Genomic DNA, 21,134 nt, shown 5'->3' with positions numbered 1-21,134 from the left:
GTGGTGTGTGGTGTTGTGATGGTAGTCGACCAGCCACTCAGGCTGTGGTGAGTGGTGTTGTGATGGTAGTCGACCAGCCACTCAGGCTGTGGTGAGTGGTGTTGTGATGGTAGTCGACCAGCCACTCAGGCTGTGGTGAGTGGTGTTGTGATGGTAGTCGACCAGCCACTCAGGCTGTCGTGATTGGTGTTGTGATGGTAGGCGACCAGCCACTCAGGCTGTCGTGATTGGTGTTGTGATGGTAGGCGACCAGCCACAACCCTGACACTGTGAGGTAATTCCACCACAACCACCGTATTTTGTGTCTCCTCTTCCTTCCCCCCCTCCACCCTCACTCTTCCCCCATCACCCTCACTCTCCCCCCCCCCTTGCCCTCACCATTCACCCTCGCCCCTCACTCTTCACCCTCACTTTTCACTATTCCACCTCGCGAACAGTGTTAGAGGAGGGGGGGGGGGAGTTTGAGATGAGGGATGTGGGGAGGGGTCAATGGAAAGTAGGGGAGAACAGTGTAGGGAAACAGGAAAGAGAGAAAGACGAAAAGAGTAAGGGGTGGTATTAACAAATAAAATAAGGTGGTCGTAAGAGGCGAAAGTGAGGATAGGGAGACGGCGTGGGTAGGGAAGGAGAAGTAGGAAGGAAGAGGGAAGATATGGGGAAGGAGTTGAGAGGGGGGAGGGTGGAGGGAGATGGAGATAAGAGAAGTGAGGAAAATGTTGAAGAGGAAGAAGACAGGTCAGGAAGAAGTGAGAGGCAAGAGAAAAGAATGAAGTGGGAGAGGAATAAGACAGGAGAGAAACAATGTGGTGAGACAGGGGAGGAAAGGCAGACCGTATTTAGACAGAAATGAAATAGACAGACGAGAGGCAAATGCAAGAGACAGCAGACAGAGGATGTAAGGAGGGTAGAGGGAAGGGGGGTTGGGGAGAGGAGGGGGCAGAAGAGGGGGAAGAGAAGGGGGGGGGAGGATAGAGAATAGGGGGGGATGTCATGGTGGGTAGTGAAGAAAGGCACATGGAGAGGCCCCCGACTGATGAGACAGCTCAGGTGAGTGGGGGGGGCGGGGGGGGGCGGGGGGGGGGGCGGGGGGGGCGGGGGGGGCGGGGGGGGGTGCGGGGGGGGGGCTGGGAGGGGGGCTGGGGGGCCGAGGGGGGCCGGGGGGGGGACACAGTTCAGGTAAGTAAAGAGGATGTCCCTCCCTCAAGGCGGCCTACTCACCCGGGAACCTAGGCCTATCAAATAACATATACCCCGGGTTACCTCATGATAATTTGTTTGCTCACTTATTTTGTAAACATTTATGTCCTTCGATCAAGTAATGTTGTTGCTGTATTTGTTGTTCTTGTCGTTGTCGTTGTCACGGATAATGTTAACAAGACCAACATTATCAAAATAAAAATCAATAAAACTTAGACAAAATAATAATATTTGTCCATATCTTCTGTTCAAGTTAAGTGTGGTTGTTGTAATTTAATCCACACCTAGGGAGAGGAGCCGGTCGGCCGAGCGGACAGCACGCTGGACTTGTGATCCTGTGGTCCCGGGTTCGATCCCGGGCGCCGGCGAGAAACAATGGGCAGAGTTTCTTTCACCCTAAGCCCCTGTTACTTAGCAGTAAAATAGGTACCTGGGTGTTAGTCAGCTGTCACGGGCTGCTTCCTGGAGGTGGAGGCCTGGTCAAGGACCGGGCCGCGGGAACACTAAGCCCCGAAATCATCTCAAGATAACCTCAAGATAACCTAACCTGATACAATTCAACCATCCACCTCCATTCACCCGTTAAACCATCTTCCTCAACTTCCTCCCTATCCACACATCCATTTACAACATCTATGCATACAAATGTGTTCACAAAAATAGGTAAAATACACATTAGTAAACACTGTAATTGAATAATACACCATAAGAAATACAACATTAGAAACACGAGAGAACAGCTAAAAGAAACCTTGACACCAGTTTATAGAAAAAAAAATAAAAAAACTTAACACGAGCTTAAAGAAACAGAAAAAAGGTACCCTGGCTCCAGCTTAAGGAAACACTAAGAAATCCTTGACACCAGCTTAAAGAAACACTAAGAAATCCTTGACACCAGCTCAAAGAAACACTAAGAAATCCTTGGCACCAGCTTAAAGAAACACTAAGAAATTCTTGACACCAGCTTAAAGAAACACTAAGAAATCCTTGACACCAGCTTAAAGAAACACTAAGAAATCCTTGACACCAGCTTAAAGAAACACTAAGAAATCCTTGACACCAGCTTAAAGAAACACTCTTATAAAGACTTGCAAGGACCCCTGCCAGTGGAAACCTCATACTCCTGCAGGCGTCTTGCAGAGGGAGAGGTTATGGGGTGGTGCGGGGGTGGTGGGGGGGGGGAGGGGGGAAGGTTAAGTGAACAGGAGTGATTGTGTGAGGAGGGGGGGGGGTAAGGAGAGCGGTGGGGGAGGGGGGGATGAGAAGGAGGGAGAAGGAAATGTTGTGAACATGAAGGGAGAACGAAATACTTAATGACGACAGGTAGAGGATAAGGGAAGAAAAATACACACATAAACACGATGACGAACCAGACAAAGGAGAGACGTGGGGTTCTGGGGATAACCAGACCAGGAGACACGTCGGCCTGGGATAACCAAACCAGGAGAAGCATGAGGGTGTGATAACGAGAAGCAGCATGTGTGTGTGGGGGGTACAGCAGGGAGGTGGGGAAGGAAGGAAATAAGCGAGGAGCCGGGGGGGGAGGACAGGATGACAAAGACCCCAGCTTGGTCCAGTGTCACCTTGAGAGCATTGCTTCCCGCGCCCCGCGGCGTTATGTACCCGCCGGCGCCATTACCTTCCCGCCGGGTCCGTTTCAGCAGCTGGCGGGGCTTCAGGAGGCAATAACATTAACCAAGAGGAGTTTTTCTCGGTTCAGACCATTCCGAAGCCGGCCCTGACCTCCCAGGAGGAGAGTTTGGCCACGCGCTGTCGTAAATTCGACGACGGGGCGTCAGAGGTTTGCATTAAGTGAGATTGCTTGAGTACCTAGCGATTACTCAGGCTATACTATAATTGAATAGCTTGAGTGTCGAGAGGTAAAGGAGAAAGAGAGGGGAGGGGGGGGGAGGGGTGGGGGGGGGGAGAGAGAGAGCGGCAGATGAGGGGGAGGAAAGGTGAGGGGAAGTATAAGGTAGGTGATGTGGAAAGAGGGGAGACTTGATGGATTCGTGGCACAGTTGGGTGAAAGATCGTCTGGCTGTGTTAATCAGGGAGACGGTGAAGGGCATCCCTAAGGTCGTGACACTGGCGGGCACCGCTAAGGTCGTGACACTGGCGGGCACCGCTAAGGTCGTGACACTGGCGGGCACCGCTAAGGTCATGACACTGGCGGCCACCGCTAAGGTCGTGACACTGGCGGGCACCGCTAAGGTCATCACACTGGCGGGCACCGCTAAGGTCGTGACGCTGGCGGGCACCGCTAAGGTCATCACACTGGCGGGCACCGCTAAGGTCATCACACTGGCGGGCACCGCTAAGGTCGTGACGCTGGCGGGCACCGCTAAGGTCATCACACTGGCGGGCACCGCTAAGGTCGTGACACTGGCGGGCACCGCTAAGGTCGTGACACTGGCGGGCACCGCTAAAGTCGTGACACTGGCGGCCACCGCTAAGGTCGTGACACTGGCGGGCACCGCTAAGGTCGTGACACTGGCGGGCACCGCTAAGGTCGTGACACTGGCGGGCACCGCTAAGGTCGTGACACTGGCGGGCACCGCTAAGGTCGTGACACTGGCGGGCACCGCTAAAGTCGTGACACTGGCGGCCACCGCTAAGGTCGTGACACTGGCGGGCACCGCTAAGGTCGTGACACTGGCGGGCACCGCTAAGGTCATCACACTGGCGGGCACCGCTAAGGTCGTGACACTGGCGGCCACCGCTAAGGTCGTGACACTGGCGGGCACCGCTAAAGTCGTGACACTGGCGGGCACCGCTAAGGTCATCACACTGGCGGGCACCGCTAAGGTCATCACACTGGCGGCCACCGCTAAGGTCATCACACTGGCGGGCACCGCTAAGGTCGTGACACTGGCGGCCACCGCTAAGGTCGTGACACTGGCGGCCACCGCTAAGGTCGTGACACTGGCGGGCACCGCTAAAGTCGTGACACTGGCGGGCACCGCTAAGGTCATCACACTGGCGGCCACCGCTAAGGTCATCACACTGGCGGGCACCGCTAAGGTCATCACACTGGCGGGCACCGCTAAGGTCATCACACTGGCGGGCACCGCTAAGGTCGTGACACTAGCGGGCACCGCTAAGGTCATCACACTGGCGGGCACCGCTAAGGTCATCACACTGGCGGGCACCGCTAAGGTCGTGACACTAGCGGGCACCGCTAAGGTCGTGACACTAGCGGGCACCGCTAAGGTCATCACACTGGCGGGCACCGCTAAGGTCGTGACACTGGCGGGCACCGCTAAGGTCATCACACTGGCGGGCACCGCTAAGGTCGTGACGCTGGCGGGCACCGCTAAGGTCGTGACGCTGGCGGGCACCGGCAAGATCTTAATGCCATTAGCGGGAAACGTTAAGCACATGAAAGGACTACTTAAAGATGTTATTACAACGACAAGAGTAAATGACTCACAAGAACCGCCATGCGCCCATGTGTGTAGTGAGAAATTGTAATCTATGGAGGGCATGATGCCCTAATATAGCAATGTTAGGCTCCCAACGGGCTCAATAACATGTCACCACACTGGAGCGAGAGATACGATTACGAACGTGAAATGAAAAACATTGAAAAGTAAGGAAGCCACGAGCACAATTAGAGAAGACTGTCGCACCAGAGAGTGCGACAGTCTTACAGTGCGATACGACGACTCAATTTTTTTGCCACCAAAAAATGTCACTATACCAAGTGTTGAGGCGTGTATAATATTATATATATATATATATATATATATATATATATATATATATATATATATATATATATATATATATATATATATATATATATATATATAGCAACTATGAGTACAGCCTCGGGGACCAGGTAAACACTAGACAGTAGAAAACTATAAAAAATAAACCACAGGAACCTCGAAAATTACACCCACACTTACCTACCCAGGACTCACAAACACACACACACGCACAAACACACACACACACTCACAAACACACACTTCCATCCACAATTTTAAAGCCAAATTCAACAAAGAACTCCAAACCTCCGAATGGTTCAATCACAAGTCAACAGGTACAACAAAAGCTAGTATAAGCTTTGTCATGAAAAGAGTCACGACCTCATCTCCCGCCCCCATAGACCCTGACAGGTAAATACTGACAGGTAAGTCCGCCACCATACCCAACCTGAACCAGGTGAGTGGTGGCACTTCCTCCAGAGCTCAGGTTTCAGATTCCACTGGCGGAGGCGGAGAGCCGCGGACTGAAGTGGACACGAATATTACCTCAAAATTTACGTGGGAAAAAAAATCCTGCGCTGAGGGTCGGGAAGGATTTGGACTCTACAGCCTCTGTAGAGCCGAGCGAGTGTGCACCAAGACGGAGGAGGAGGAGGGAAGAGAGTCCAGTTGTCAATGGTAAGTGCGGCTGAATGACAAGCTTGGAAGGTCTTCAAGACCACATGAGGATCCTGGTCAAATTTAAAAAAAAAAAAAGCACGCAAGCAATCACAAAATCACACGCGCTCTCACACGCACACGCGCACACACGCTCGCGCACACACACACATACATCTTGAGCAGCGGTGGAAATTAACGAGGACCACCTTGATGACACCAGCCCGGGAAACCAAATTAGATGGAAGCCAGAGAAGATAAAAGTCGGGGAAAAAGGATGAGATGGGAAGGATGGGAGGGAGGGGAGGGGTGAGAGGGAGAGGAGGAAGGTAGGGTGAGAGGAGGAGGGGCGAGAGGGAGAGGAGGGAGGGAGGGTGAGAAGGGGAGGAGAGAGGGGAGAGGTGAGAGGGGGGAGGGAGGGAGGGAGGGAGGGAGGTAGGGAAGCGAGATAAAAAAAAAGAAAAAAAAGAGGGAGATAGAAGGAAGATTTTAAGATCATGGAAGGTGGGAGATAAGAAGGAAAACTACAAATCGAAGATTCATGAGAAATTTTGATGGTGGAGGTGGACGATAATTTTGCAAGTCAGTACATCCCTCGACGGTCACATGGACGGAGTGCTGCTTGGAAGGGAAGGGAGAAGGGGCAAGAAATTCCAGTGTTGAAAGAGGAAAAGGAGGAGAAGAAGGAAGAGGAGAAGGAAGAGGAGGAGGAGAAAGAGGAGCAGGAGGAGGCAGGTGAAAGTGCATAACGTCCGTGAACAAGAGATCTCCAAAGGGCACTTTCACCCCGCGACCTTTCACCACGACTGTGTGTGTCTCCCCCCTTTCTCTCTCCCTTCCCTCTGCCTCCTCCTCCCCCTCTCCTCTCTTCTCTCTCCCTCTCCCTTCCTCTCCCCTCTCGGCGCCCTTTGGTGTGGCCGGAGGCCGGGGGCGCTCAAGCATCCGGAGCCATTTTGGGCAGGACCACCTTATCGTTCCCCCTCCTCTCCCCTCTCCCTTCCTCACCCCCCATCCTACCCTCCTTTCTCTTCAATAGCCGCCTCGCCTCTCTTCCCCTCTTCAGTGACCGCCCCTCTCCTGACCTAATACTCTCCTCCATCCCTTTCTACAAATGGCCGCCATTTCCCCTCTCTCCACAGTGGCATTGACTCCCCTTTCCTTCTCTCCCCCCTTCCCGGCGTCCCTCCTTCCCCCCTCTCCCTCCATCACGCTAGCGTCTGATGGCCCCAGGAGGACAGGACACTGCAAGAATCAAAATATTGGAAATGGAATGTCGGTGGGGGTCTCCGGGGAGGCCCCGGGCTGAGACGATGCTTGAGAAGGGGGGGGGGAGGAGGAGGGGGGGTGAGAGTGGGGGAAGTGAGGGACGGCGAGGTGCGTAAGGGGGAAGTGAGAATGTGAGAATGGGGGGGGGGGTGACGTGAGGGGTGGGGGAAGTGAGGGGGTGGTGGAGATGAGGGGTGAGGGAGAAAAGGGGTGGGGGAAGTGAGGGGTGGGGGTAGGGGAGAGTGGGGGAGAGGAGAGTGGGGGAGTGGAGAGTGGGGGAGGGGAGAGGTGGGGGAGGGGAGAGGTGGGGGAGGTGAGGGGGTGGGGAAGGAAGAGGGTGATGGGGAGGTCATATAGGAGGGATTAAGGTCAGTGAGAAATAATGAAAAGAGGGGGAGCAGTAATGGAAAAAGCAGTTAGGGTAAAGAACTAAAGAGAAGAAGGGGGGAAAGAAAAGGGGTGGGAAGAGAGGCAGGAAAGGGAAAAAGGAACGGGAATGGGTCGGAGATGGAGCGGGCGGATATTGAAGGAAAAAGAACAGGGGGTGGAGTGAGGAGAGGTGAAACGATGGAAGAAAAGGGGTAAGAAGAGGAGTGGGGAAGATAAGGGAAAGAAGTGGGAGGAGAACAGAGAAAGGGAGCATGATGATGGTGCTAACGGGAGGGAGGAGAGCTAAGGTAGTGATGGAGGAAAGGAAAGTGAGAAAAGGTGAAGAGAAACAGGTGGAGGGGAACATGGGTGGGGGAAGGTAGAGGGGGAACAGGTGGGTGGAAAAGGTGGAGTAACAGGTGGGGAAAGATAGGAAAAGTTGGAATGTACAATTAATCTTTTAAGGTTATTGGGAACAGTCTTGATCCTGCGCAAGTGGGACCACCACTTGGAAGGTCACACCGTTTGGATGGTCTTTTCCTCACCCTACATTACCAACTATATGCCTCTCAGAGGCATATAGTTGGATTGGATTAATTGATTGAAAGGATTGATGGACTGAGGATCATTTGCTATCGAAAAGTTTTGACACAGTTCCGCACAGGAGTTCACTACCTAAGCTATAGAAGCGGGCGGCAGCCCACTGGTGTGAGTGAGAGAGTATCTAACAGACAGGAGTCAGAGTGTCACAGTGAGAGGGAGAGAAATTGAACTGGCGCAAGGTAACAGGTGGAGTGCCAGGAGGATTGGTGCTGGGAACCACTCTCTCTTTAGTGCATGTTAATGAGTGATAGGACACAGGTGGGTACAGAACGAGGGGACACAGGTGGGTACAGAACGAGGGGACACAGGCGGGTACAGAACGAGGGGACACAGGTGGGTACAGAACGAGGGGACACAGGTGGGTACAGAACGAGGGGACACAGGTGGGTACAGAACGAGGGGACACAGATGGGTACAGAACGAGGGGACACAGGTGGGTACAGAACGAGAGGACACAGGTGGGTACAGAACGAGAGGACACACGTGGGTACAGAACGAGAGAACACAGGTGGGTACAGAACGAGAGAACACAGGTGGGTACAGAACGAGGGGACACAGGTGGGTACAGAACGAGAGGACACAGGTGGGTACAGAACGAGGGGACACATGTGGGTACAGAACGAGGGGACACAGGTGGGTACTGAACGAGAGGACACAGGTGGGTACAGAACGAGGGGACACAGGTGGGTACAGAACGAGGGGACACAGGTGGGTACAGAACGAGGGGACACAGGTGGGTACAGAACGAGAGAACACAGGTGGGTACAGAACGAGGGGACACAGGTGGGTACAGAACGAGAGGACACAGGTGGGTACAGAACGAGAGGACACAGGTGGGTACAGAACGAGGGGACACAGGTGGGTACAGAACGAGGGGACACAGGTGGGTACAGAACGAGAGAACACAGGTGGGTACAGAACGAGGGGACACAGGTGGGTACAGAACGAGGGGACACAGGTGGGTACAGAACGAGGGGACACAGGTGGGTACAGAACGAGAGGACACAGGTGGGTACAGAACGAGGGGACACAGGTGGGTACAGAACGAGGGGACACAGGTGGGTACAGAACGAGGGGACACAGGTGGGTACAGAACGAGGGGACACAGGTGGGTACAGAACGAGAGGACACAGGTGGGTACAGAACGAGAGGACACAGGTGGGTACAGAACGAGGGGACACAGGTGGGTACAGAACACAGTTGGGAAATTCAAAACTGACCAGCAATAACGACGTAAATACCTTTTCCTCAATTGACGAAGGAACAAGCGGAGACCTCAAAGCTCGGTGTTGGGACCCATTAAATTTATCATTTATGTGAATGATAAATAGAGTATTTATCTTTCAACCCTATAGAGTGAAAGACTCTACAGGAGTTTAGTCTTGAGTTGATGTTTGCAGACGATGCAAAACTAATGAAAAGAGTTGTGACAGATGAGGAATATAAGATTCTCCAAGATGACTTAAGCTGCAGAGTTAGTCCGAGAAATGGCTTCTGAAGTATAATACCAGCAAGTGTAAGGTGATGGAAATGAGAACAGGTGACAAAGAGACCAAAACGTCAGTACACGATGAAGGACTCCGGAGGCTCACATAAATAGGATAGCGTCCGCAGTATATTCTACACCGTCAAGTGAAAACATCATTCAGGAACCTGAATAAGGAGGCACATTTATTATTATTATTATTATTATATATATATATATATATATATATATATATATATATATATATATATATATATATATATATATAAAATATATATATATATATATATATATATATATATATATATATATATATAATATATATATATATATATATATATATATATATATATATATATATATATATATATATATATATATATATATCGCTGGCATATATATATCGCCTTGCATCCGGTTTTAGAGTAGGCCGCTCCATCGAGGAGCCGCCATTTAAAAACCCTAGAGGATAGAAGGAACAGAGGGGGCTATGATCACAACATTCAAGATACTGAGGAGCATAGATAAGGCAGGCAAGGCTAGCCTCTCCAGATTGAGAGAAAGCAGAACTAGACGAAACAAGAGGAAGCTGGAAAAGTAAATGAACCGAAGGGATATTAGGAAGTACTCACACACCCTGAACGTCAGTCAGTAAGTCGAATATTCTAAAATAGAAGAAGTTGAGGAAGCCACCTCCATCAGCAACTTCAAGACCCGATGCGACAAAGAATTTAAAGTCAGAGTCGTTAAGTCGAAGCGCAACAGGTACGAGACTAGTATAGGGCTGGTATAGGCGGGGGTATAAAGAGCTAGGCCTCACTCTCCCCGCCCCCCCCGCCCCCTCAGACACTGACAGACAAGCACTGATAGGTAACAACACCCACCCACCCACCACCAAAACTCGTGGTCTAATCTAATAGCGGCAAGTAAATAAATTACCCGTGCTGGAACTTGGACGTCGACAATTGAATTTGGAGCGCGGGTATGGAGAGGGGGGGGGGAGGCGTGGTTATGGAGGGTGGGGGGAGGCGTGGTTATGGAGGGGGGGAGGCGTGGTTATGGAGGGGGGGAGGCGTGGTTATGGGGGGGGAGGCGTGGTTATGGAGGGTGGGGGGAGGCGTGGTTATGGAGGGTGGGGGGAGGCGTGGTTATGGAGGGGGAGGCGTGGTTATGGGGGGGGGAGGCGTGGTTATGGGGGAGGGGAGGCGTGGTTATGGAGGGGGAGGCGTGGTTATGGAGGGGGAACAGGCGTGGTTATGGAGGGGGAGGAGGCGTGGTTATGGAGGGGGGGAGGAGGCGTGGTTATGGAGGGGGGGAGGCGTGGTTATGGAGGGGGGGAGGCGTGGTTATGGAGGGGGAGGCGTGGTTATGGGGGGAGGGGAGGGAGGCGTGGTTATGGGGGGGAGGCGTGGTTATGGGGGAGAGCGAGGCGTGGTTATGGAGGGGAGGCGTGGTTATGGGGGGAGCGAGGCATGGTTATGGAGGGGGAGGCGTGGTTATGGGGAGGGAGGCGTGGTCATGGAGGGGGAGGCGTGGTTATTGAAGGGGAGGCGTGTTTATGGAGGGGGAGGCGTGTTTATGGGGGAGGGAGGCGTGGTTATGGGGAGGGAGGCGTGGTTATGGAGGGGGAGGCGTGGTTATGGAGGGGGAGGCGTGGTTATGGGGAGGGAGGCGTGGTTATGGAGGGGGAGGCGTGTTTATGGGGGATGAGGCGTGGTTATGGGGAGGGAGGCGTGGTTATGGGGGGAGGGAGGCGTGGTTATGGGGGGAGGGAGGCGTGATTATGGAGGGGGAGGCGTGGTTATGGGGGGAGGGAGGCGTGGTTATGGAGGGGGAGGCGTGGTTATGGGGGTGGTGGTGATGGGGGAGGGGTGGTGGTGATGAGGGAGGGGTGGTGGTGATGGAGGAGGGGCGGTGGTGATGGGGGAGGGGTAGTGGTGATTGGGGAGGGATGGTGGTGATTGGGGAGGGGTGGTGGTAATGGGGGAGGGGTGGTGGTGATGGGGGAGGGGAGATGGGGGAGAGGTGATGGGGGAGGGGTGGTGGTGATGGGGGAGGGGTGGTGGTGACGGGGGAGGGGTAGTGATGATTGGGGAGGGGTGGTGGTGATGGGGGACCTCTCTGCACCTATTTTCATTTTCAAATTGCAGAGTTTTATGCCGAAAATATTCTAATTACTGAAAACGTCGTTGGGTCATATTTTGCCCAAACCCCCCTGCAGTTTTAAAAATATCTGAAATGTCTTAAGTTTGACTCTTGAGCGTGATTTTTAAGCCAAATTCTGACTCTCTGCACCAATTTTCATTTTCAAATTACGAACTTTTATACCGAAGATATGCTAATTACTAACAACGGCGATGGGTCATATTTTGCCCAAACCCCCCTGCAGTTCTCAAAATATCTGAAATGTCGGAAATTTGACTCCTGAGCGTGATTTTTGAGCCGAATTGTGAATCTCTGCACCTATTTTCATTTTCAAATTACGACATTTTATACCGAAAATATGCTATTTACTGAAAACGGCGATGGGTCATATTTTCCCAAATCCCCCTGCAGTTTTCAAAATATCTGAATTGTCGGAAATTTAACTCCTGACCGTGAATTTTTAGCCAAATTCTGACTCTCTGCACCTATTTTCATTTTTAAATTACGACCTTTTATACCGAAAATATGCTAATGACTGAAAACAGCGATGGGTCATATATTGCCCAAACCCCCATGCATTTTTCAAAATATCGGAAATTTGACTCCGGAGCGTGATTTTTGAGCCGAATTTTGACTCACTGCACCTATTTTCATTTTCATATTACGACCTTTTGTGCCGAAAATATGATAATTACTGAAAACGGCGATGGGTCATATTTTGCCAACCCCCCCCCCCCTGCAGTTTTTAAAATATCTGAAATGTCGGAAATTTGACTCCTGAGCGTGATTTTTGAGCCGAATACTGACTCTCTGCACCTATTTTCATTTTCAAATTACGACCTTTTATAACGAAAATATGCTTATTACTGAAAACGGCGATGGGTCATATTTTGCCCAAATCCCCCTGCAGTTTTCAAAATATCTGAAATGTTGGAAATATGACTCCTGAGCGTGATTTTCTAATTGAATTCTGGCTCTCTGCACCAATTTGCAGTTTCTATTTACGACTTTTCATACCGAAAATATTCCAATTACTGAAAACGGCAATGGGTTATATTTTTCCCAAACACTCCAGTAGTTTTTATAATATCTGAAATTGTCGGAAATTTGCCTACTGAGCGTCATTTTTGAGCCGAATTCTGGCTCTCTGCTCCTATTTGCAGTTTCAAATTACGACTGATAAATCTCCGTTTTCACTAATTGGCATTCTTTCGGCATAAAAAGTCGTAATTTCAAACTCCAAATATGAGCAAAGAGCCAGAATTCGGCAAAAAATTCAGTATGAGGCTTTAGATTTTCGATATTTCCGATATATGTCACGTTTTGACCAAACCTTCCCTGCAGTTTTCAAAATATCGGAAATATAAAAAATCTGACTCGTGAGCGTTATTTTTTTTTAGCTCTGGCTCTTTGCACATATTTGGAATTTTAAATTACGATTTTTTGTACCGAAAATATGCCAGCTAGTGAAAACGACGATTTATCACAGTTTGCCCAAACCCCTGTGCAGTTTTTACACTATCGGAAATATCGCAAATATGACTCCTGTGCCTGATTTTTGAACCTAATTCTGGCTCTTTGCTCATAATTGGAGTTTGAAATTACTAATTTTGGTACCGAAAATATATATGCCACTATGTGAAAACGGTGATGGATCATATTTTGCCCAAACCGATCTCAACAGGTGTTGGACGTCAGGGTAGAAGGTGTTGAGGTCAGGGTCGGGGGTGTTGAGGTCAGGGTAGGGGGTGTTGAGGTCAGGGGTCGGGGGTGTTGAGGTCAGGGGTCGGGGGTGTTGAGGTCAGGGGTCGGGGGTGTTTTGGTCAGGGTCGGGGGTGTTGAGGTCAGGGTAGGGGGTGTTGAGGTCAGGGGTCGGGGGTGTTGAGGTCAGGGGTCGGGGGTGTTGAGGTCAGGGGTCGGGGGTGTTGAGGTCAGGGGTCGGGGGTGTTGAGGTCAGGGGTCGGGGGTGTTGAGGTCAGGGGTCGGGGGTGTTGAGGTCAGGGGTCGGGGGTGTTGAGGTCAGGGGTCGGGGGTGTTGAGGTCAGGGTAGGTGGTGTTGAGGTCAGGGGTCGGGGGTGTTGAGGTCAGGGTAGGGGGTGTTGAGGTCAGGGTAGGGGGTGTTGAGGTCAGGAGTCGGGGGTGTTGAGGTCAGGGTAGGGGGTGTTGAGGTCAGGGTAGGGGGTGTTGAGGTCAGGGGTCGGGGGTGTTGAGGTCAGGGGTCGGGGGTGTTGAGGTCAGGGTCGGGGGTGTTGAGGTCAGGGGTCGGGGGTGTTGAGGTCAGGGTAGGTGGTGTTGAGGTCAGGGTAAGGGGTGTTGAGGTCAGAGTAGGGGGTGTTGAGGTCAGGGTAGGGGGTGTTGAGGTCAGGGACGGGGGTGTTGAGGTCAGGGACGGGGGTGTTGAGGTCAGGGGTCGGGGGTGTTGAGTTCAGGGGTCGGGGGTGTTGAGGTCAGGGGTCGGGGGTGTTGAGGTCAGGGGTCGGGGGTGTTGAGTTCAGGGGTCGGGGGTGTTGAGGTCAGGGGTCGGGGGTGTTGTGGTCAGGGTCGGGGGTGTTGTGGTCAGGGTCGGGGGTGTTGAGGTCAGGGGTCGGGGGTGTTGAGGTCAGGGGTCGGGGGTGTTGAGGTCAGGGGTCGGGGGTGTTGAGGTCAGGGGTCGGGGGTGTTGAGGTCAGGGGTCGGGGGTGTTGAGGTCAGGGGTCGGGGGTGTTGAGGTCAGGGGTCGGGGGTGTTGAGGTCAGGGGTCGGGGGTGTTGAGGTCAGGGGTCGGGGGTGTTGAGGTCAGGGGTCGGGGGTGTTGAGGTCAGGGGTCGGGGGTGTTGAGGTCAGGGGTCGGGGGTGTTGAGGTCAGGGGTCGGGGGTGTTGAGGTCAGGGGTCGGGGGTGTTGAGGTCAGGGGTCGGGGGTGTTGAGGTCAGGGGTCGGGGGTGTTGAGGTCAGGGGTCGGGGGTGTTGAGGTCAGGGGTCGGGGGTGTTGAGGTCAGGGGTCGGGGGTGTTGAGGTCAGGGGTCGGGGGTGTTGAGGTCAGGGGTCGGGGGTGTTGAGGTCAGGGGTCGGGGGTGTTGAGGTCAGGGGTCGGGGGTGTTGAGGTCAGGGGTCGGGGGTGTTGAGGTCAGGGGTCGGGGGTGTTGAGGTCAGGGGTCGGGGGTGTTGAGGTCAGGGGTCGGGGGTGTTGAGGTCAGGGTCGGGGGTGTTGAGGTCAGGGGTCGGGGGTGTTGAGGTCAGGGGTCGGGGGTGTTGAGGTCAGGGTCGGGGGTGTTGAGGTCAGGGGTCGGGGGTGTTGAGGTCAGGGTCGGGGGTGTTGTGGTCAGGGTCGGGGGTGTTGAGGTCAGGGGTCGGGGGTGTTGAGGTCAGGGGTCGGGGGTGTTGAGGTCAGGGGTCGGGGGTGTTGAGGTCAGGGGTCGGGGGTGTTGAGGTCAGGGGTCGGGGGTGTTGAGGTCAGGGGTCGGGGGTGTTGAGGTCAGGGTCGGGGGTGTTGAGGTCAGGGTCGGGGGTGTTGAGGTCAGGGGTCGGGGGTGTTGAGGTCAGGGGTCGGGGGTGTTGAGGTCAGGGGTCGGGGGTGTTGAGGTCAGGGGTCGGGGGTGTTGAGGTCAGGGGTCGGGGGTGTTGAGGTCAGGGGTCGGGGGTGTTGAGGTCAGGGGTCGGGGGTGTTGAGGTCAGGGGTCGGGGGTGTTGAGGTCAGGGGTCGGGGGTGTTGAGGTCAGGGGTCGGGGGTGTTGAGGTCAGGGGTCGGGGGTGTTGAGGTCAGGGGTCGGGGGTGTTGAGGTCAGGGGTCGGGGGTGTTGAGGTCAGGGGTCGGGGGTGTTGAGGTCAGGGGTCGGGGGTGTTTAGGTCAGGGGTCGGGGGTGTTGAGGTCAGGGGTCGGGGGTGTTGAGGTCAGGGGTCGGGGGTGTTGAGGTCAGGGGTCGGGGGTGTTGAGGTCAGGGGTCGGGGGTGTTGAGGTCAGGGGTCGGGGGTGTTGAGGTCAGGGGTCGGGGGTGTTGAGGTCAGGGGTCGGGGGTGTTGAGGTCAGGGGTCGGGGGTGTTGAGGTCAGGGTCGGGGGTGTTGAGGTCAGGGGTCGGGGGTGTTGAGGTCAGGGGTCGGGGGTGTTGAGGTCAGGGGTCGTTGAGGTCAGGGGTCGGGGGTGTTGAGGTCAGGGGTCGGGGGTGTTGAGGTCAGGGGTCGGGGGTGTTGAGGTCAGGGGTCGGGGGTGTTGAGGTCAGGGGTCGGGGGTGTTGAGGTCAGGGGTCGGGGGTGTTGAGGTCAGGGGTCGGGGGTGTTGAGGTCAGGGGTCGGGGGTGTTGAGGTCAGGGGTCGGGGGTGTTGAGGTCAGGGGTCGGGGGTGTTGAGGTCAGGGGTCGGGGGTGTTGAGGTCAGGGGTCGGGGGTGTTGAGGTCAGGGGTCGGGGGTGTTGAGGTCAGGGGTCGGGGGTGTTGAGGTCAGGGGTCGGGGGTGTAGAGGTCAGGGTCGGGGGTGTTGAGGTCAGGGTCGGGGGTGTTGAGGTCAGGGGTCGGGGGTGTTGAGGTCAGGGGTCGGGGGTGTTGAGGTCAGGGGTCGGGGGTGTTGAGGTCAGGGGTAGGGGTTGTTGAGGTCAGGGGTCGGGGGTGTTGAGGTCAGGGGTCGGGGGTGTTGAGGTCAGGGGTAGGGGGTGTTGAGGTCAGGGGTAGGGGGTGTTGAGGTCAGGGGTCGGGGGTGTTGAGGTCAGGGGTCGGGGGTGTTGAGGTCAGGGGTCGGGGGTGTTGAGGTCAGGGGTCGGGGGTGTTGTGGTGATGGTTTAGTTTAGTGGTTGTGATAATATATATTATTATTAACAACTTTCTTGACAAAATTTAATTACAATTTTGTCTAATCTGAGAATTTCAATTAAGTCTTATTAAAGTGAGGATAATGCTGGTATTCACTGTCACGCAGGACAGAGGGTCATACACAAGACAATAGGTCTAAACTGTAGGCTGAAGCACACATATATATATATCATGGTGACAATCAATGTTTCAGTGCACGAATATGTAAAAACTACTTTATATTATGCATTGCCACACAAGAGCAGGGATGGGTTCATCAGTGATGCAGCTTAGAATATATATTAATTAGCGATGGAGTGCTGAAGGTTGTGGTGGTTAAGGTAATGGTGGTAGTGGTTAGGGTGGCAGTGGCTGTAACAATGGTGGTGGTGATGGCAGCGATTGTGGTAGTGGTGGTAGTGGTGGAGGCGGTGAGCTGCCGAGCCAATGGCGGTGTTGGGAGTCCACCCATGCATGGCGTTCTCCTCCTCCCCGACAACCAATATCTTAACCTTCCCTATTGATTATCGAACATCTCGCCAGCCCTACCATTTCTATGTCTCCTCAAATTTATGTCTCATCCTCCAAGACATCCGCGATTCCCTCCCTTCCTCCCTCCCCCCGAAAAAAAAAAACACAACACGCCCATCTATCCCCTACCCCCGTCCTTCCCCCCAACACTGCCTACACCAACTCAAATACAACCACCTATCCCCCACCACTACAGAGACCACCACTACTACTATCCCACCCACTACACTTTCTCCACTATCACCCGCGCCTGCCCCCACTACCACCCTCGCCTGACTCCACTACCACCCCCTCCAGCCCCCCCTACCACCCCCGCCACAAACCCAAGACTTGCCGAAAGCATCGAAGGCCGAGACGCGAAATTTTAAGTCGAACGCGGCCCCGCTGAGTTATCTGAAAACCATTTCCCGACATCAGACTCCGTCCGCTCTAAGGAGGCTCCGGGCACCAGTTTGAGGGAGCTTCCAGGACCAAGGTCATAAGACTCCGGGACATATGGATCACACGCGTGTGCTTTATCGTTGGGGATCTCGATAGTACGGGAGGAGAGTGGGATGGCACAGTGTTGGTCCGAGTGCTTCGGTTGACAGGCGGTCGGCGAGGCTTTGTACCGCCATGTTTATGATTGGCCCACCGTTCATATTGTGTGGCCGGCGGCAACACAGTGCTTACCAGCCGCCCACCGCAAGGTTCGTCCCCTTCCTCTGCAACACCGCGAGTTTCGACCATAGGGAAGAGGCGGGATAATGTGATATCATCACCTCAGAATTCAGTGCCAATGCTAGAATACAGTGCTGCCCTTCCTCCTGTACTAAGGTAGAATATTCAGTGTTGTCTTAATATAAACTCCGTCTTTACGTCCTCTACCATCTTGGGGCACTCGCACAAAAGCATACAGTATTGTCACTTCAGAATTCAGCACCTGGCAGGAAGAGAGTGGTATTCTAGCGTTATTACAAGATAAAAAATCACGGACAACGACACTGAAGTTTCGCCTCTAGTTGAGAGAGCGACCACAGGTGCTTGCAGACAGCTGACAGTCTAGCCGTTCTCTCAATTACCACTCCGAAAAATAATGCAGTGGTTTCGCCTAACCAGAATCGTCAGAACCTAGCTGGTTTACCCACCTTACCTACAGGCGCCGATACTCATTAGTCCCTTGTTGCTTGTTTGTGTGTATTTTCACAATTACGTGTTGACTATTGTAATGGTTCCCGACCTTCTGGCCTGGTATTACACCCACTCTTGAAACTAACATGAAACTTGTATGGAATTAACGTGGGCTGCCTCCCCCTGCTCCTCTCATCACAGTCTCAAGGCTCTCACACTGAAGCACGGCTTCTCTACCTCAGCACGGTTAAGTTATCTTGAGGTTATCTTGAGATGATTTCGGGGCTTTAGTGTCCCCGCGGCCCGGTCCTCGACCAGGCCTCCACCCCTAGGAAGCAGCCCGTGACAGCTGACTAACACCTAGGTACCTATTTACTGCTAGGTAACAGGGGCATAGGGTGAAAGAAACTCTGCCCATTGTTTCTCGCCGGCGCCTGGGATCGAACCCAGGACCACAGGATCACAGCGTGTCCAGCGTGCTGTCCGCTCGGCCGACCGGCTCCCAGCAGGGTGCCAGTTTCCACCCGCGTCCTCTCCTCCCTCTGCTGGTTATGCTCTGCGTTCAGTTTTTGTCCGCTCTGTGAATGTCTTTAAGAATCTTATATGTTGTAATGCCGATTCTTACCCTTCTCTTTGAAAGTTCATAGTTTTCTATGTGCGGTTTTAGGTGGAAATTCCACGCTGGAGCTTCATATTCTAGTACGTCTAACGTAGGTAATGCCCAGAGTCCTGAGAGCACTATGGTTCAAGCAGATGAAGGCGACAATTATGTTCTGCAGCTTTGCATATACCGATGATGTTATCCAGTGAATGTGTGCCTCCGAAGATAGGATTATTACATCTACGACCAGATAGTTTTCATTTTGTGATTAAAGCAGTAGTTGTCTTCCAAAAATCTTGTATCCTTTATGTAGCCTAATCACCCACGTCCCCAATATTATATCCATTGCAGTTTATTGGACTGATGTCGAGCAACCATTTCATAGGCCATCTCTCTCTCTCTCTCTCTAGGTTTTCTAGATCCATCTGGAGCATTTTCAATCCTCTTAAGCTCTGATCATTGCCTCATTAGTCTTGCATCAATGGTAAACACTGGCATGCAGGATTCTTCCTTGTAAGCTATGTTATCGAGGTGCGACTCCTAGCAGTGATGTGTGTACTACCCCGCTTGTTATACTTCCCACCATTCTTACTCTCTGCCTCCTGTTGCAGGGGTGTTCTCTCTCGCCCCGTACAGCAGGCACCCAGGGTCCCCCCCAGTTTGTCATCAACGGCCAGCTGCCTGCTGTGGAACATTGTATATATAACGACTCAACTAATAGAATATAATGGCGCTTGCTCAGGCACCAGTTTCTCATGCAGGACACCGTGTTGGCACGAGGGCAACACACAAGATGAGGAGGAGTCGCAACATTTATTTCAATTAATGCAAATGATCCACATTGAAAATAATAAAACAGGGTGAGCACCTTTGGTTATTTACATAACCAGTGTCGTAGTCATGTATCATTGTGACTCACAATGGTTATGTAAATAACTGAAAGTACTCAGTCGATTTTCATATTTTCAAGGTGAAATTCAGTGCTACAAACGTTCTGGTGGTCTATCGCGACATATTCGTACTTTTGACCTCGTAGTTACTATAAGAACTTTAATTTTAGGAGGCTGGGCTGTCATATTTACATTTACCCAGAGACACCTCCTGGTGTCCCAACTACCCTAATCACTGACCACATTCTAAACCAGCATCTGTTGCCCGACCACTTGGGCTAGACGGTAGAGCGACGGTAGAGCGACGGTCTCGCTTCATGCAAGTTCAATCCCACACCGTCCAAGTGGTTGGGCATCATTCCTCCCCCCCCCCCCACGTCCTATCCCAAATTCTTATCCTGACCCCTTCCCAGTGCTATATAGTCGTGATGACTTGGCGCTTTCTCCTGAGAGATTCCTACCCCTTCCACCGGCATCTCCACACTCTAGCATCAACTTCGGATCACTTCAGGTGCATATTATCATCCGTGGCAGGCTGCAAAGACAACTCCAGGGCGTCATTGGTGCGGCTTTGTCTGTCTTGTGTTGAGTCTATAATATCTAACGTATTTTTTTCTCATTATTCTGCCTTTGTTGTGTTTCTGGTATCTATGGTGACTCTGTGCCAGGTTCGCCTGCCTTTGTTGGGTCCGGTAGCCATGGTGTTTACTTTGGCACATCTTCCAGTCTCACTTCCAAAATATATATGTTTACATCCGCCAGTCCGGCTTCCAGTTTGTCAGCATCCTTGCAAGGCAAATGTCATATTCCCAGCCCCGTCAAGCATGTAGAGAATTCCGTGCAATCTTAAGGATTTTAAATTCCTGAGATCCCTATTTGTCCTTGTCTTACATCTTCAAGGGCAAGAGAGAGAGACTAAGATCAGGCTTCAGATAAGCTGATGAATGAAAATAGATCTTAGTTTAATAGAAACATCAGCAACGTTCCTAATGGGACAGAGAGAGAGAGAGAGAGAGAGAGAGAGAGAGAGAGAGAGAGAGAGAGAGAGAGAGAGAGAGAGAGAGAGAGAGAGAGAGAGAGAGAGAGAGAGAGAGAGAGAGAATAAACGAGTGCCTCAGGGGTCTGGTCACGTCAAGCTGAGGTAATGAAGGAATACCACATGGAGGGTGGAGGTAGCGAGCGGTGAAAAATGGTGAAAGTGGAGAGGGATGGGGGAAGAGTGAGGGGGAGACTGAGAGAGAAGGGGAGAGAGAGGAGAGGGAGGGAGTGGGAGAGATAGGATGAGAGGGAGAGATTGGAGGAGAGGGAGGGAGAGGGAGAGAAAGAATGAGAGGGAGAGATTGGAAAAGAGGGAGGTAGAGGGAGAGAGAGAGAGAGGGAGAGAGAGAGAGAGGGAGAGAGAGAGGGAGAGAGAGAGAGAGAGAGAGAGACAGACCTCAACAAGTACCTCACACAAAGGGAATTTAATGCCCTCAGCTGTTTTTGACCTGGAAAATGTTTGCTATCATTCCAACTCATATCAAATTCTTTCCTTGATTTTGCCATAACTGACCCAGTTACCGGCATAGTTAACATCGGGCCTCTGGGATATGTTGGCTCCCCCAGACTGTCAACACTATGCTGGGTATCCCGGCAGACCGGCACCAAGAATGCACTAGCAATAATATCACAATAAATAAGAGTATTCCTTGACCAGCAGTTACTCTGTGGTCAACAATATGGTTTCAGGAAAGGGCCTTTTTCCTGCTGATTTCTTGTTAAACTCTTCCACTTGGCGGCAACAGTCACTGATCAGTCGTGTTGTTG

The 21,134-nt window shown here is 52.5% G+C and overlaps 1 protein-coding gene across 1 annotated transcript; it reads left to right on the top strand.

Moving 5' to 3' along the window:
• Positions 1–3,201: 3,201 nt before the first annotated feature.
• LOC138369318 (S-layer protein-like) lies at positions 3,202–4,671 on the top strand. The gene has a single exon (XM_069332545.1). It carries the CDS (start codon positions 3,202–3,204, stop codon positions 4,669–4,671), a length of 1,470 nt encoding a protein of 489 aa, XP_069188646.1.
• Positions 4,672–21,134: the final 16,463 nt, after the last annotated feature.

This window comes from Procambarus clarkii, chromosome 28 (genome assembly GCF_040958095.1).
Source record: "Procambarus clarkii isolate CNS0578487 chromosome 28, FALCON_Pclarkii_2.0, whole genome shotgun sequence".
Taxonomy (NCBI): Eukaryota; Metazoa; Arthropoda; class Malacostraca; order Decapoda; family Cambaridae; genus Procambarus; species Procambarus clarkii.
Note: the sequence above shows the minus strand (reverse complement) of the source record. Positions and strands in the feature narration are given on the sequence as shown.